Genomic DNA, 16794 nt, shown 5'->3' on the forward strand with positions numbered 1-16794 from the left:
AGTATCATATATATACATATGATAGTCTTTCCAGTAGTTTTGAGATTTCCTTAAACAGAGTGAAGATTTCATTTGGTAAATTCCTCCTTTTTATTTTTATGTCATAGGGAGAGAATAATGAGAAGATGAGATGCCAATTAAGTGGACAGAATGGATAAAATTTATTTCTATTAAGCTATGTTATATAGCCGGTACAATAAAGATACAGTGTTTGTTTTTTAAAGGATTGCCCCATCCTTGGCCTCACTCCTAAATAATTTTATGCCATTTTGTGAAGATAAGTGGTTCTTGTTTACCAATAACCATTTTTACTGTATTCTATGCTTAAATACAATGGGTTGTATATTTGTAGCTATTTTCAATGCAGATAATTAACCGATTCCCAGTTTTCTTTCAGGTAAATGTTGGAGATATAGTTATAATAAAAGGCAAAGAGTATATACCTGCTGACACTGTACTTCTCTCATCAAGGTAGAGATACCTACTGATGCTCAAACAGTGTGGAGGATGGTTTCTCTACCCTGCATTGACCTTGTGATTTATCCAAGGAAATAAGGAATAAACGAAGAATTTTAAACCTCTCTAATGATTTTGAATTAAATGTTAAAAATTGATTGGATTTAAAGGACTCTTTCATGTTTGCCATATAGAATAAGTGATAGGTACTATACTTTATAATTCAGAAATTATAATTACAGTTAATAGTCTACTCTCCCTATGGATGTATCCATATCTGTTTGTGTAGACTACTAACTCTTGTAAGATTTCCTATCATTTATTTTATATAATACATGGGTTGGGTTCTGTTGATTTTATCTTGTAATCCTTGTTCATGATAAATTCCTTTATGATGCATTCGTGTATCCCTCCACGTTTCTCAATCTTTATGGTGCATTGGTACAAGAAAATGGATAAATGATTTCTTTTTTATCATCATATCTTTTGAAATATTATACTCTTCCAACCAAAAAATTAAAGCACTTTGCTCTTTCTTTTAAGTTCTTTCCATTACTGAATTTAGATAATTTTTGTTTTGCTGATATTTAAGATAGTCATGAATTAGTATTCAGAACATATGGCACTGTTACACTTTAAAGAATGTGACTTTCAGATGGTTTTAGGTTTAAAAACTGTAAAACTAGTCCTAATATAAATTAAGAAAAATGTTTTTACTATTTTAGAGGTTGTTTATCACCATTTCCTTGGACAGTTTTATTTGTAAAATCCACATATAAATATGAACGTGTCCTTTTTTCAAAATCTGTTTAATCAGGTCATTATTTAAACTGATTGAATTTATGACAAGTTAGTGAAACTTAATTGAGCAAGTAAGAGTTCGCCAGATGTTTATAGAAGTAAGTCTACAGGTAGTTGAAGTAACTCCCTGATTCTCCTTTCTGTTTAAATTGATAATCTTTCATTTAAGTTTTAAGAATGGCTAACCAACAGAACGATGTACACTTGGTGATACTAAGTAAAAGTTTGATAAATTTAATGGATGATGGACCGTCTGAGTGTCATATAACAAAGTTCAAAAGGGTAGTAAAGCATTCCAGCAATTTCAGAAACTATTAATATTTTTCTGATTAAACTTTTCATAGAGACATAACTTACCATAAAGACCATCATATGCTGAAACATTAATTATAATTTTCATTTTTTATGCTCAAAAATATGAAGATAATTGACTATACTGCCTTGACTTGATATTTAATTCTAAGTTGAAAGTTTTCAAAATATTTTTTGTCTGCCTCTATCCAATCCAGACTCCCAATAAGCTCTTGTGCTTGTATTTCTTAAACTCTAAAACATTTTTACAGGATTTATTTTCTCAGCATTAAAAACATTTAGTGGTGACTATCAATAATGGTAGATGAGAATAGTTTCTGTATCTTAATATAGCATCCAGCATGATTAACTTCTTCAAAGATGATTCAAATAATCATTTAAAAATTAAAAATATTATCTGATTCATTGTTTTTTGTTATAATAGAATCAAAGTAAAGTATGAAGCTTGTGCTGTTAAATAGTTCTATCCAAGTGGCAAAAATACCACCTTTCAGGGGTTTTTTTGTTGGTTTTTTAAAAATTTTTTTTTCTCAAAAGGCTTTTGCATTACTTGGCCCTTTTGAACTTACATTAGCCTTAAGAAGTAGGTAGAAGCTTTTGCCATCATTTAACGGAAAGAGGAATTTTGACTTTTCTTATTTTCGGTCATTTCACTTTAGCCAGTGACTAGGTCAGGGTTGGAATACCTAACTTCCAACTAATTGGAATTCCAACTAGATACTAATTCCAACTAGATACTAATCTAGTATCTTCAGTATACTACACTGTCCACTATCAAAATAATGACATGGTGATTTTCACCGGCAAGTGAGCACCATGCTAAATGCAAAAAGCATAAACAACAATTTATGATATTTTAATTTCTGATTTTTAAAAAATTATTAATTGCTAATATTGCTTGTTCTTTGAAGTAGTTTGAAATTAAAGCATGAACATGGTTGAAAGTTACTGTGTTTCATTGATTTTCATTTTGAAATGAAGAAACTGAAATTTTACCATATAACAAAAAATACATATATGGGTTTAGAAAGTATAAAATACAGTAAAATAACTCAAGCTACTAATTCAATTCCAAACAGGTTCCTGGCATGTCTGTTTCATACCTTCTCTGAAAATTTTCTACTGAATTCAAAGGCTTACCCTCCCAAGACAATTCATTACCAAGACTTTATTATTAAATAATTCAAAAGGCTGCAATTATGACTTCTAACTTCCCAAGATCCATGCCCTTGCAGCTTTACATTAAATTTATTAAGATATTTATGCAGTTAACTTTGAAAATGTTTTGGAATCAGGAAACTTTAACAAAGTTTTTTTTTAGAGTGGGTGTAGGGGGAGAAATAATATAGTATACTTTGTTTCTCAAAAGCCTAAGAATAGTTTCCACCATTATTTCTTTTCTTCTTGGGTAGGAGTGGACATGTAAGAGATGGCAAGAGAGTGAGGAATTGGAGAAAGGAAAATCTATAAGATAAAGTAGCTCTCTGTAAAAAAATATGTTTTTATTTAATTTGCTAAGATATGCTTGTGAGTAAAACTTTAGAACTCAAAAGCTTCTGCATTAAAAATTGAAAATTGGGCTTAAAAGCAAATAAATGATCCTTAAATATTCTGTTTTCTTGTGCCTTTAGACCTGATCAAAATGAGTTTTGAAAAAATTGGCATTAGACATTGTTATTAACATGTATTATTTTCTATAATAATTTCAAACCTTCTGTCTCTTTTGTCCATTTGTTTGTTTGTTTTTCTCTGTTATTCATTTTTTTCCGTTTTAATTATTTTGAACTGGGACCTGTAGGTGGCAGTAGGGGAAATAGTGAAAGTGACCAATGGGGAACACCTCCCAGCAGATCTCATCAGCTTGTCCTCAAGGTTAGAAATACTGAGTTGTACAGGATGTGTGTATGTGGATCCTCACCCTACACCAGAAAACAGTTTGCACCCAGAGGTGGTTGAGCTCTGTATCTCTTCCGTTAAAACACAAACATTTTACACTTCTTGGTGATGGATGTTTCACAGATGTTTCAAAGGCCTTTTTTGAATACATTGTTGATTGACGTTCCTCCCTCAAGTGGGCAAATGCAGCTCCTGTTGTTATCAATAGGAGTCAGAGTCCTTGAGGCGCGCCAGTAAAGGTAGATTGTAATTGCCTGTGCATCATTACGCTATATTCATATTTAACAACTTGGCTAAATGCCAAGGCTTAATTTATTACCTCTCCAGGATATTGTTTTGCACAATGTTAAGATTTACATGAAAGACAGTTATCGAGAATTTTTTACAATTTTAAACATGTCTTAAATTTGAAATTTTCTCTAAGTTCAATAGAATCCCTTCAGCAGTTATGCTATAATTTGGGCTTGTATAGGGTTTACAGAGGACCCCCTGCACAAAGCTGGATGTTGTACATTTGGTACCGCATGCTTTGGGATCAGTTTTTATCCCACTTGTAACTAGTGACAAAATGCACGTTACTCTGATGTATTTCAGCTGTCTACTAGTGTCTGTATTGTGATATGCATCTTGTTTCATTTTTCCACGTACTAATCAAAAAGCCTGCTTTGCCCTTCTCTAGTTTGTGTTTTGAATGTCATCATAATTTGCTGAAATAATTATTATCTAGCATGATTCCTTGTCTGAGACTTCTTGCTGCCTTTTCATAGTATTGTCAAGAACTTACTCAGTAACAGTTGTCTTAAGAGATTAAGAAAGTTCTGAATTTGGATGTATATTTTATTTGCACCACTTCAAATAGAAGCCAGCTATTTAACCTTCTAACTTCCTAGCCATTTAAAGTCCTAGAAAAGGACCTTATTTTGTGGGGGAAAAAAAGATAGAATTAGAACGTTAGTCTTATTTTGATATGAGAATGGCCTTGGTTATATTGAGCAGTAGAAATTTAATGCATTTCACTGTCAAAATATGGAATTGGCATTGTTCATTTAACATTTGTTTGTCATCATGCTTCTGTATTATCAGATGTGTTTTATAATGGTTTTATAAACCATTTTTATTTCAAATGTATATGTAAGTAAATTACAAATTGGGAGCAATTGCCAAAACCAAATTACTATCATGACAGTAATAAAAAATTAAACCTTATTTAATTGATAGAGTGAAGATATAAATACTGAAAAACTTGTTTTCCCAAAACTTGGTTGGGAAAAAATATCAGCCTTTATGGAAGGAAAAAAAAAAGCCCATAGAAAAAAATTAAAGAACTTGCAAAGTTACTTTAAAATGAATCTGTAAAATATTTGATTAATGACCATGTGTTTCAGTACTTTTCACAAGTCTTCAAGCCATAAAACTAAGCTGTGTGCTCATTTCTGAAACTCAAAATCGTCTGCTTTACACATGTACAAATTGGAAGTTGATTAGAAAATTCCAGGTGTTAGTGACTTAGAAATCTCTAACTGTGAGTACCCATGCTTATCAGAAATTACATTCATAATTACTTATAGGATGTTAATTAATTGGGCTTTTTATATAAGCAAGTGCTAATAAGATTAATTTAACTTCAAAATGCTTTTCCTTATAGCTGAGGATCAGTTATACAGTTGGACTGCAAACTCACCTGTCTGTAATTGCTGAGCAAGCAAAGCCAGCACGTGAAGGGGTCAGGTTATACGATAGTCACGGGTGTGTACCTGTGATAAAACTGGAGAGCATGGGCCCCTTATACCAGTCATTGTGTACCAAACTTGACTGAAACACTCTGGTGGGGACCCATAGAATGTATCTCCTAGTTTCAGGTCAAGGAACAACATAGCCAAGTTGGCTAATTTTAGTTTTAGCTTTTAGCTGCCATGCAAATCTCTGAAGCAACTTTAAGAAATAAAACAGAAAAAATAGGGGGAAGAAAGTGTATATCCACTTTCATTGTAAAATCTGTTCATACGGTTTTTTTAAAGTAGCCTTGAAATGTAAATATTATGGTTCATATGATCCTATTCATCGTTTCTAAAGATGCAGTACAATACAATATGAACATGTAAATGCAAGTTTATAGAAGCAATAATCTGGAATTTTCTAATCCACCGCTTAATCAATTTACATGTGGGCTATGAGCATGAAATCTCACTTGATATTTTTGAGCTAAAGATATATATGGACACAAAACTGCTTTACATTTCAGATACAGTCTGTGTTGTGTCTATATGATGAACAATTTAAGTAAAATGTGACAAATCTAATTATTTACATTATCTTAAAGATCAGTACTAATTGTCAGGAAGTTGCTTTGGGGTCCTGCTGGCTGCACATCTGATCCATGAGTTTTCATGCATGGGGTCTGCCTCACAGCATTTTGTGGTTAGAATGAAAGACATCAAGAAACTAGGCGACTAAACCTTTGTTTAGAATGAAAGGCTTCAGTGAGTCTGAGCATTTAAATAAGTTATTAGTATGCTTTCTTTCCCCCACTAAATCTTTGTGCTTTTCAATTTTAAAAAACAGTGAGCCGCAGGCCATGTGCTACATTGAAACATCCAACTTAGATGGTGAAACAAACTTGAAAATTAGACAGGTAAGATCTAATATAGGTTGATATAATTATTGCTGTTCTCTTACATGGAATTGAGAGCTTTGCTGGGGAGGAAGAAAACTTCCCTCTACCCTTCTACATTCTTCTGGCTGGTCTAAGAATTAAATTGACATGAGACATACCAACAGGAGAAAATCAAATTTAATTTCATACGTATAGGAACCCCACATGCATGAGAGGCTCAGAAACAGAAAGGTAGAATGAGGTATACATGCCGTTCTGAGGTAAGGAATGGGATGAGCGTCCTGGGGCTTCCAAGGACAGGAGGGTCATTCATAGGATGATAAGAAGAGCAGATGTTTGGTAATTAGGTGTTTGCCCTGCCAGATGGATGGGTCCACTTAAATAAAATTTATCTCTGGTAATAACTTTTCTCTGGGAAAAATCCCCAATTTAAATTCTTCTAGGTAGTTAAGGGAAGGACAGTAGTTTCTCTTGAACCCTCAGGATCTCCATTGCCCGTAGCTCAAAATAATCCTCATGCAAAAGTGACACTTTTTTTTTTTTTTAAGATGTTGGGGGTAGGAGTTTAGTAATTTATTAATTTAATTTTGGCTACGTTGGGTCTTCGTTTCTGTGCGAGGCCTTTCTCCAGTTGTGGCAAGCAGGGGCCACTCTTCATCGTGGTGCGCGGGCCTCTCACTGTCGCGGCCTCTCTTGTTGCGGAGCACAGGCTCCAGGCGCGCAGGCTCAGTAGTTGTGGCTCACGGGCCTAGTTGCTCCGCGGCATGTGGGATCCTCCCAGACCAGGGCTCGAACCCGTGTCCCCTGCATTAGCAGGCAGATTCTCAACCACTGCGCCACCAGGGAAGCTCCAAAAGTGACACATTTTGAGGAGGCTCCTTCTGAACCCCTATAGCTTTATTTCTTAGTATTATTGTCTTGAGTTGAGGCAGTTCTGTCTACTTACAAATATTTCCTCATTGAGCCACAATGAAGTGGTTTTATAAACTGAAATAGTTAAATATTATGGAAAATTCAGTTTTACTTGCCTAATTAAATGTGGTCCATCATATAGATACTATTCTGTAATATTTTTAACACTTTCTGTTATAGCCAACACTCTGATGATAGCATCAGTAGCTCTAAGTGCTTTCATGTGTGTTAGCTTATTTATTTTTCTGTTCTCCTGGCCCATATTATTTGGCTTTGACATATGGAAAAGACACAGTTTCCATTGCTGTTCTAAAATTCTCACTAATCTCAGGGAATCGGTTAGATTTCTCTATTTATTTCTCATACCACTCCTAATAGAAAGTCACTGTACGGTTTTTAAAGTTTTAAAAGGGACACTAAAAAAATGTATTCTCTTGGGTTCTAGACAAATAGTGAAAATGACATGTGGGAAGGTTGGGTTGTGGTAGAAGCAGGTCATCCTCACAGCACCTGAACTCAACCTGCCACAGGAAGTGAGGGCTGCTCAATTCCAGCCAGTTGTAGGTGGCCAGAGGGAGGAACTGTTTTGGAGTTTTCCTTCTCAGTGAACTAAAAGAACAAAAACATAACTACTGTCTTTGGGTATAGATTCTAGTTATTTTGCATTCCCTTTTGGAGCTTCAGCAGACAGATTTAGACTGTATAATGCTAAATAGTAGTTTTATTTTTGGAAGCAAACAGTTCTTTGAGGACTTATTTCAAAATATCTTCGGAGGCTAGTTTATAATCTCTTTAAGATATTTTAGAGTTTTCACAAAAGCTGCCCTGTTCTGCTAAACACATATATGTTCAAGTAGAGAGGAAGTTATCCCCTAATTTCGATTTGACAAAGGGGTGGGGGGATAATTGCTTATAAAACCGTGGGATCTCTTAGATCTTAAGGTGTGGATGAATTCAGAATTCCTTGCTCCCTCCCACATACAACTTATTTAATATTTTCTTTGCTTATTTAAAAATTTCTAAACAGGGCTTACCAGCAACATCAGATATAAAAGACATTGACAGTTTGATGAGAATTTCTGGCAGAATTGAGTGTGAAAGTCCAAACAGACATCTCTACGATTTTGTTGGAAACATAAGGCTTGATGGACACAGGTATGTAAAATCGGTTTTCATAAAAACACAGAAGTCACTGTGTTGCAGGGTATTGTTGACCTAGGTACACATTTTCTTGTACTCTAAGTTTGATAACCCAAACCCTTTTTCTTAAGTATTTCTGTATTCTACCCAGAGTTCTTTTGTGAAAATGCTCTTAACCCTGTACACATATGGTATAGCTGAAGACTTCCCCAGGGTTCCTGCCAGCCTAGGAGCTGGATATTTTCACGGATATGCCAAGCTTCTGGCGCATTGTTTAGTGGTTTCCTCTTTGGCCAGAATACTTACCTTATAGGCTTAACTGTCGGTCTCCATGGCCCAGGTGCTTTCTTGTAATCTCTAGATGCCTCAAGGAGTTCAGACTCTACCCACAGGGATTAATTTGCTGGATAATTTCTTGTCTTCTCTGTGTAATTGCATATGCTCTTTTCTAGGCCATGTTATCTGTAGTCATCTTTTATACCTGCTTCCTACCCCTCTCCCTTCCCTCCCCTCCCCTCCCCTCCTGTTTCCTGCCTCTTCCGTCATCCATTCAACCTGTACCCAGCAGGCCAGGCCAGTTGCAGATGTTAAGGAGACAGCAATGGACAAAGCAGACAAATCTGCCTGACCTTGAGAGCTAACTTTCTTGCAGTAAGGGAAGAGCAAACAGACAAACAATAAAATGACAAATAAAAAATTTTATACCATGTTAGAAAGTGATAAATGCTTTGGAAAAAATGGCCCAGGATAAAATAGATTGGGAGTTCTTGGGAGGGAATCACTTTTAGTTAGTGAGGTTGCAGAAGGTAAATGTTGCTTCATTGAGAAGGTAATATTTGAGCAAAGGTGAGTAGGAGATGAGGAAGTCAGCCATTTGAATATCTGGAGGGAGAAGATTCTAGACAGAAGGAATAGACAGTGCAAATTATTAGCTGTATGGTTACATCATCTGAAAGTGGGGAAGTGCCTGGAGTATTTATGGAACAGCAGAGTTGCCAGTGTGTGTGGAGTGGAATGACCAAGGAAGAGGGTAGTAGAAGAAGGGCTAAGAGAGAATAGTGGGCCAGACCATGCAAGGCTTTGTAGGCCATTGTAAGGGTGTTATTCTGAGTGAAATGGGGATCCACTGAACTGTTTCAAGGGGCAATGTCAGCGGTTCAGTTTGGGACTTAATAAGTTTGTGATGTCCAAACAGAGACGTCAGGAGGCAGTTAAACATATAAGCCTGGAATTTGTGCTAGAGGTCCGGGTTCATGAGATAAATTTGGAAGTAGTTGGTATAGATATTTAAAGCCATCACCAAGGGTGAAAGGGTATAGTTAGAAAAGTGGAAAGGGCTGTCCTAAGACTCGCCAGCATTAAGGTTGGGAAGAGAGGAGTTACCAGCAAAACAGACTGAGATCAAGTTGGTAGCATGGAAACCGAGAGAGTGAAGAAACCGTACCAAGGCAGAGGGAGTGACTAAAGTGGGTCACATGTTGCTTATGGTCAAGTACCATGAAGTCAAATACAGTGAGTCTGAGAATTAACAGTTGGATCTAGCAAGTGGAGATCCTTGAACGCTATTAGGACAGGCAGAGCCTCATGAGAGTGGGTTTGAGATAACAGAAGAAGAGTTGAAAAATAGACAGCTTTTTCAAGGAGTTCTGTTACAAAGAGGAGCAAAGAAATGGGGCAGAACTTGGCAGGAAGGGTGGGGTCTCCTCTGCTTCCCTTCTCCTTTCCTACTAGGCATTTGTAGTAGCCAGCTAAATGCAGCTAAGCGCACTAGCTCACGCCACCAGCTTGAGAGATTATCGGTGCTTTCAGTATTTTGTAGTTCCATTATTACAGTATTTGAATTCTAAAGGACACTTGAGTACCCTGAACTGTCATCCTCATTCAGATCCACCAAAAGTTTTCCTGTAATTTTTGAAGTAATTTTATATTGTTCTAAATTTTTCACAGCGTGATCTTTCCATGAACATAGACTAATGATAGATTTGGACATTTATACAAGTAATGTGTTTCTGTAGCCTGACGTTCCTAACTGGCCAGCTTCCATTTCTTACCAGTTCCCCAGCAGATCGATGCCAAGCAAATCCACACAGTGAAGGAGAAACTTTGTATGATGGTGCCAAGATTTGGGGTACAGATAGCATTTATATAATATGCTTCAATTTACATGAAAGGTGGAAACAGATTTTCAGTATCTTTGTGCCTGTAGCACGTTTGACTTCTACAGTGATTACCCAGCGCTCTTAGAGCCGCTTAGTTTAGAATTAATGTCGTTTGATGCCATTAAGGATGAGGGTCATTGTCTAATGCCAGAGACTCTTAGAGCCGCTTAGTTTAGAATTAATGTAGTTTGATGCCATTAAGGATGAGGGTCATTGTCTAATGCCAGAGACTTTGGAATTCCAGCTCTGATGAAAAATTAATAACTCATTCTTGTTGAGTCCTTGTAATTGAAAAGCATTTTTTTTCTTTTGAGGAGTTTGTAGCTAATTCCGATCAAGGCACACCACAAGTGCCAAGGTGCCAGTTGCCATGTTATACCCCATCGGATATGTGAGAAACAGTTGGCACACATGTGCCCCAGAGCATAATCCAGCAGCTTCCCAAGAACTTCTTGGAAACCTGCTTTAGGCCTGAGGACTCCTCCCACCCCTGAAGTGCACCCCAGATCTTAAGATGGGTCTGAAAGGCATGTTGTTGTACATGAAGAATGAGAGGTATAGTTGCTGTGTTCTTTGACTAAATTGGAATACGCTAATTCCTAAGAATTTACTTACTTAAGTAGAAGGCTTCAGGTGCTGTCATTACCCATCTATCTCGATTGATTTCATCTGAGCCAGTGACATTTGTGTCGTTCCTAAAAGAAGGTCCCAGGCCCAAGCTACTACTAGCCTTAGACACTTACTGGATTATAAAAATCCACCAGAAATGAAAGCTTCAGTCTCTATTTGTGTCCTCGGACAAATAAATTCTGTGTTTCTGGAGAGTTTTCTTGGGGGAATTGCCTCTTCCTTTTTCTGGAATTTTTATTTTATGAATTTTTATTTATATTTGACTTTTTTTTTTTTGCTTTTTTTAATCAGTAAAACGAAGCAGTAGTGATAGGAATCTTCGAGCCATTAAATTTTATGTAGTACGTTTCCATTAAGAATCCCACTATATTTGCGATAGCTTGTAGCCTTCTGATAGCTCTATGAGAGGTTGTATCAACCCACAGCCTACCATAGTGGGTAGCCTTGCAAAAAACCCACAAAAGACCCCTTATTCATGAAAGATGTAGTTTAAATCGTATGGAATGGAGAGCCTCAATTTGCTGTCATTTCAGAGGAGTGTTTAAGACTTTTAGATGCTTACGATTTTATTCACAGTTCTTGGAAGACTGATCTTCAAATACAGTAAATGAATGTCCTAGAGATTTTAATACAGAGACTTAATCTCTGGAGGGCAGGGATGGCAGTGCAAGTATATGATGAGATCTGTGTATTTATCTTACCTTGTGTATTTTTTTGAACCTTTATTGTGCACAAAGCTATTTTTAATTTAAAGGAAGGTGGAGGAGAGGGAACAGATCCCCTAAACTCACTACTTTCAAATATCTCAGAAACCTAAGTGGACTTGCTAAATCAGGAAAAGTCTTCAACAGGTTTGAGAATGAGCCTCTGAATTCCATACTGTTGCCTACTGTCTTGGATAATGAAGCTGTAGGAAATGGCTGCTTTGGTGGTAAGAAGAAGCAACTGAAATGCTTCCCTCCAGCTGTCCTTGTGTAAGAAGATGATTCTTATTGGTAGGAAAATTACTTCTTTTCTAGAAATAAAGTAAAATGTAAGAAGGGTTATTTTCATAACAGGACCTTTCTTGGAACTATATAGTGGCTGTAGAATTCTTAAGCATTCTGGAAAATGTCGTTTCTAATGTCAACATAATCTGTCATAGCACTGTTCCCCTGGGAGCAGATCAGATTCTTCTTCGAGGCGCTCAATTGAGAAATACACAGTGGGTTCATGGAATAGTTGTCTACACTGGACATGACACCAAGCTGATGCAGGTGGGATTTTTATCTATGAAAACCTTTTGGATCCAAGTCTTTTGAAAATATGCTATTTGTAGGTCTCGGTGCTGTAGTCCTAAACCTAGCAGATCATCTGTCATAGATACCTGAGCCCCACACTCTGTATCCAGATCTCATTCTTCAGTGAGTGGGGCTGTGACATGGCTCACTCCATGCAAGAACACTAGAACGTTCCACCAGAGATCACCAATGCGTGAACACCCAGTGATTGTGCATACCAGTCCACTGGCAGCATTTACTGACTATTGCAATGATTGACAAAAGTTGTCTGTGTAACGATGAGTGCTCTGCATTATTTATCTTATAATTTTATTTTATTACAAGGATCATATTCTAGAACTTATTTTTATTTTTTATAAAATTGAAAGAAAAACTTGTAACGGTTTGTTAATAGTCAACTATTATGTTGACTGTTTTTCACAGCATTTTTATGTTAAGCCATTTTTAATCAGCTTTAATCCTAGCACTTGCAACATTTATACAGGCCTTTGGCTGCTCCGTCTCTACATTATAATATCATGAGTGTTCAGTGGTGAGATAGGTGTGGAAAACTCAGTTTTAAGGTACTAAATGAAAATCTGCTTTGAGGGCTGATAACTTTGTACATTGTAAAGGCACAAAGGTGTTATCATCAGGCAAGCAGGACTGCTATTAATGATTCCACCCCTAACTATTGTATAAATCATCATTTTATGTTGATTTTTGACATTTAAGTTTCTGTCATGTGGATGCCGTGGTTAGCACAGATCATTTTTTATCATTAAATACAGCTCAGGAAACTTGCCTCTGTTATTCTTGATAGCACTACTTAGATTGCTGCTGTGTTTAGTAAAACAATTACTAAATGCCACCAAAAAATCTGGAAACCAGAGATCCTTTAAATGTTGTCTTCATAGTCTGGAATTTCCAGGTCTCTGGCTATATGGGTACATAGGTCACCTTCTCTGCCTCTCTTCAGGAGCTGAGATGCTAGATGCCTTAGTCGACCCTGTTTGCTTAGGTAGTCAGGTAATGCATTGTTCATCTCACCTGCCACAATGCAAAAGCCATGTCTACAAAAGGAATGTTATTTCCTTCTTTCTTACTGCTTTACATTGTAGAAAAAGGACTGGATAAAAAGGATACAGTGAAGGAAAAGAGGTGGTTAACCTTTGACAGCTTATTACATCTGATTGTTTTCCATATAATTCTCATGTGTTGAACCATGTGGAGATTTTGAATTGTGACTGACGTTATCATCCTCACCAAAATACTAGATACACATTACTAGATCATTTGTACACATTTCTTATTACTCATCTTTTGTTTCTTTTTACAGAATTCAACAAGTCCACCACTTAAACTCTCAAATGTAGAACGGATTACAAATGTACAAATTTTGATTTTATTTTGTATCTTGATTGCCATGTCTCTTGTCTGTTCTGTGGGTTCAGCCATTTGGAATCGAAGGCATTCTGGAAAGGACTGGTATCTCAATCTAAACTGTGAGCATTAAAGTACTTATTGTACTTATTTTTTCTTTCATTAAAACATGTATTTGTTTCACAACTGATCTTGGAATTTCCAATTTCTAAAAAGAAAACCTTGTTGCCAAGATAACTGGGCATTTAATCTTTATTTTTCAATGCAATTTCCAGTAAAAGTAAGTAAACTGTTACAATCTCTAAAATTTCAGGATCCTTAAAAATATAGTGAGTACTCTAAAATAGTATAAAATGTTATTTTATTAATGTTATTTTAATTTTATTAATTTATTCTTTTAAATATTTTAACACAAGTGGTTACATAGCTATCTGGTAAAGAAAGCAGATTGAGTATATTTAAAGCACCAAAAAATATTTTACATGTTTTTAAAGTGTTTAAATTGAATGTACTTTCATTTCAACTCATGATTGCAGTGAATTCTGTTTCAATAGTCATCTTTTCTGAGGGAAAGTACTATTAAGTAATTTCCTTTTTGGATCATTTATCTTTTTACTGAGTATTTCTGGGAAGTAAGTTTACATTTCCTTTTGATGAGCACTTAACCAATAAATACTTAATTTCCAAGTTTGTGAAAACAAGTTCTAGTAAAACTTTATATATCACAACTGATTTTCTCAGTTGTTTCTTATTATACTGATTTAGCTTTGTAGCTATTCCAAGGTTCTTATTTTTTAACAGTTGTTGGTTTGCTATTTCAACATTAGAATTGTTAAGACTACCATCATTTTGTTTCTTCATATACTTTACAGATTATCTGGGATAACTGTTCTACTTACATTATTGAAGAGGAAGAATATAATTTACCTAGAGCTGAACTTACCTAGGGTTCAGCCCTACATTGTTTTAGCTACCTGGGTTGGTTTTGCTGCAGTTGTTTGTTTGCTTTTAAGACATCCTTCAAACTGGAAATGCTTTTTAAAAATTCACGTGAGGGCTTCCCTGGTGGCGCAGTGGTTGAGAGTCCGCCTGCCGATGCAGGGGACATGGGTTCGTGCCCCGGTCCGGGAAGATCCCACATGCTGCGGAGTGGCTGGGCCCGTGAGCCATGGCCACTGGGCCTGCGCATCCGGAGCCTGTGCTCCGCAACGGGAGAGGCCACGGCAGTGAGAGGCCCGCGTACCGCAAAAAAAAAAAAAAAAAAAAATTCATGTGAAAGTGATTCTACCTGGTTGAGATTCTACCTCAGTCCTATCCCTAATATCTCTAAACTTCATGTTTGGAATGGGTTTGAAATACGTGGTAGTACTTTCTCTTTTTAGTACCATTATGCAGTTCTTAAAAGGGTTCACAACATCTTGAACACAAATAATGCCATTCTATCTTGAAGACCGTGTTTGAGAATAAGAACATGTTATCAGCACAGTGTTCCTCCCACACTTTTAGATATACTATATAATACAGAAAATTCTTGTTATGCTAAAATTCTGGTTAATGCAAATAAAATATAAAACTGTAAATGACTTTTTTCCTACCTCCCCCAACAGATGGTGGTGCTAATAATTTTGGACTGAATTTCTTGACCTTCATCATCCTTTTCAATAATCTCATTCCTATCAGCTTGTTGGTTACATTAGAAGTGGTGAAATTTACCCAGGCATACTTCATAAATTGGGTAAATATGAATTATTATTGTTTTTTATTACATGAAACATACATTTTGTCCTTTTTCCTGATAGCGTCTTTCGATCTTTCAGGAAAAAAATCTTAATTATGCCTTACTTTTTTTTTGACTATAAGACAACATTTCAAAATATTTTTGAGCCTAATATAATATAATAATAATAAATTCATTTGACATGTGAAAATTGTACCAAAGTCTCTCATCTCAGAATCACACAAGTTTACAGACCAGACACGCTGGGGAAAATAGGTCTGTAGTTGAGGAAGCCTATTTTTTGGTTACATAGTGGTCTTGGGGAAAACGAGAATCATAGGGTTTAGAGTTAAAATAATGGATTTTAGTTCTAATTACTAGCTGTGTGAACTTTGCCAGCCACTTGACTTTTCTGAGACTTATCTTCTTGGCCAATCACACGGGCATAAATAAAACATGCTTTACCTGCATCTCACAGCGGTTATATAGATCAAAGGACGCTTGCGACATAGCAAACAACTTCATAAACAGTTGAGCACTATAGAAATAATACCGTATTTGCTACTTGTAGCAACCAGGCTTTCTATCATGTTTTATAAATCTTTGTAGTTTATTTTTCCACACTGTAAACAATTTTAGCTGGGCTTGAATTTTTATTTTTAATTTTCTCAATTTTTTTTAATCTTAGAAAAGTGTACTAGACATCTGTTTCCTAAATGTTTTGTTTATAAAATTTTACTCTTCTTCAATTAAATTTCAGTAATTTTTACCAAAGTTAAAAGTAATGAATTTATGTAAATTAAGTCTTTAAACCTAATCTGCCAGAAAGTTTAATTTTCTCTTTTATTTTGATTTTTTTATTATCTTTTGATTTTTTTAAATCACTTGAAAGTCTTTCAATATGAACAATATTAGGATTTTTTAAAATATGCTACTTTCGCAACTGTTCATTATCTTTCCATAGTAAGTGATCCACTTCAACGCTTAATCTCTAAATTCATTGCTGAAAGATCAGTGTAATTTAGAAATCTGAAATGAGTTGCAGGCATAGCTAATTTCATGCAGGAGATTTGTTGCTTAAAAAATGGTGTAATAAAATTTGTATAAGTACAATTAAAACTTACTGAAGGTTTTCCACTTAAAGAAATAATAAGGTAGCTCATTATGAAAATCAAATAACTAGTCAATCACTTTATTTTTTATTTGGATTTTCAAAAGTAATATTTGCTTCAAATAATTATATAATTTTAGTATTGGATGAACCCAGCAGGCTTATGCTTTTCAACTGCCTTTCTAATATGCAGAGATTTTCCAACATTCCTGACAGGTCTTCCCTTACCAGGCAGTTTCTTCCTTGTGTGGAAATGAAATTAGTAACTGCCTTCCTTTTCTTCTAGTTCTTCCCAATAGATCTTTATGAACATGTCTAATCTTGTTTCCAAATGACAGCCTTGCAAAATATTTGAACTTGGCTATCATGCCTAGTCTTCTGTCATCCCCGCCCCCTGACTAAGT

The 16794-nt window shown here is 35.7% G+C and overlaps 1 protein-coding gene across 2 annotated transcripts in view; it reads left to right on the top strand.

Annotated features, from left to right (window-relative positions):
* ATP8A1 (ATPase phospholipid transporting 8A1) overlaps positions 1–16794 on the top strand; it is a 236858-nt gene that overhangs the window by 66785 nt on the left and 153279 nt on the right. The window contains exons 7-12 of one of the 2 annotated variants that reach the window (XM_060148261.1): positions 398–471; positions 6028–6097; positions 8019–8146; positions 12065–12176; positions 13519–13684; positions 15170–15297. In XM_060148261.1, coding sequence (XP_060004244.1) covers positions 398–471; positions 6028–6097; positions 8019–8146; positions 12065–12176; positions 13519–13684; positions 15170–15297 — 678 coding nt within the window. Of the gene's footprint in view, positions 1–397; positions 472–3367; positions 3442–6027; positions 6098–8018; positions 8147–12064; positions 12177–13518; positions 13685–15169; positions 15298–16794 lie in introns of both variants that reach the window. The other variant, XM_060148260.1, reaches the window with a different exon arrangement.

Source organism: Lagenorhynchus albirostris, chromosome 4, assembly GCF_949774975.1.
Source record: "Lagenorhynchus albirostris chromosome 4, mLagAlb1.1, whole genome shotgun sequence".
Lineage (NCBI taxonomy): Eukaryota > Metazoa > Chordata > Mammalia > Artiodactyla > Delphinidae > Lagenorhynchus > Lagenorhynchus albirostris.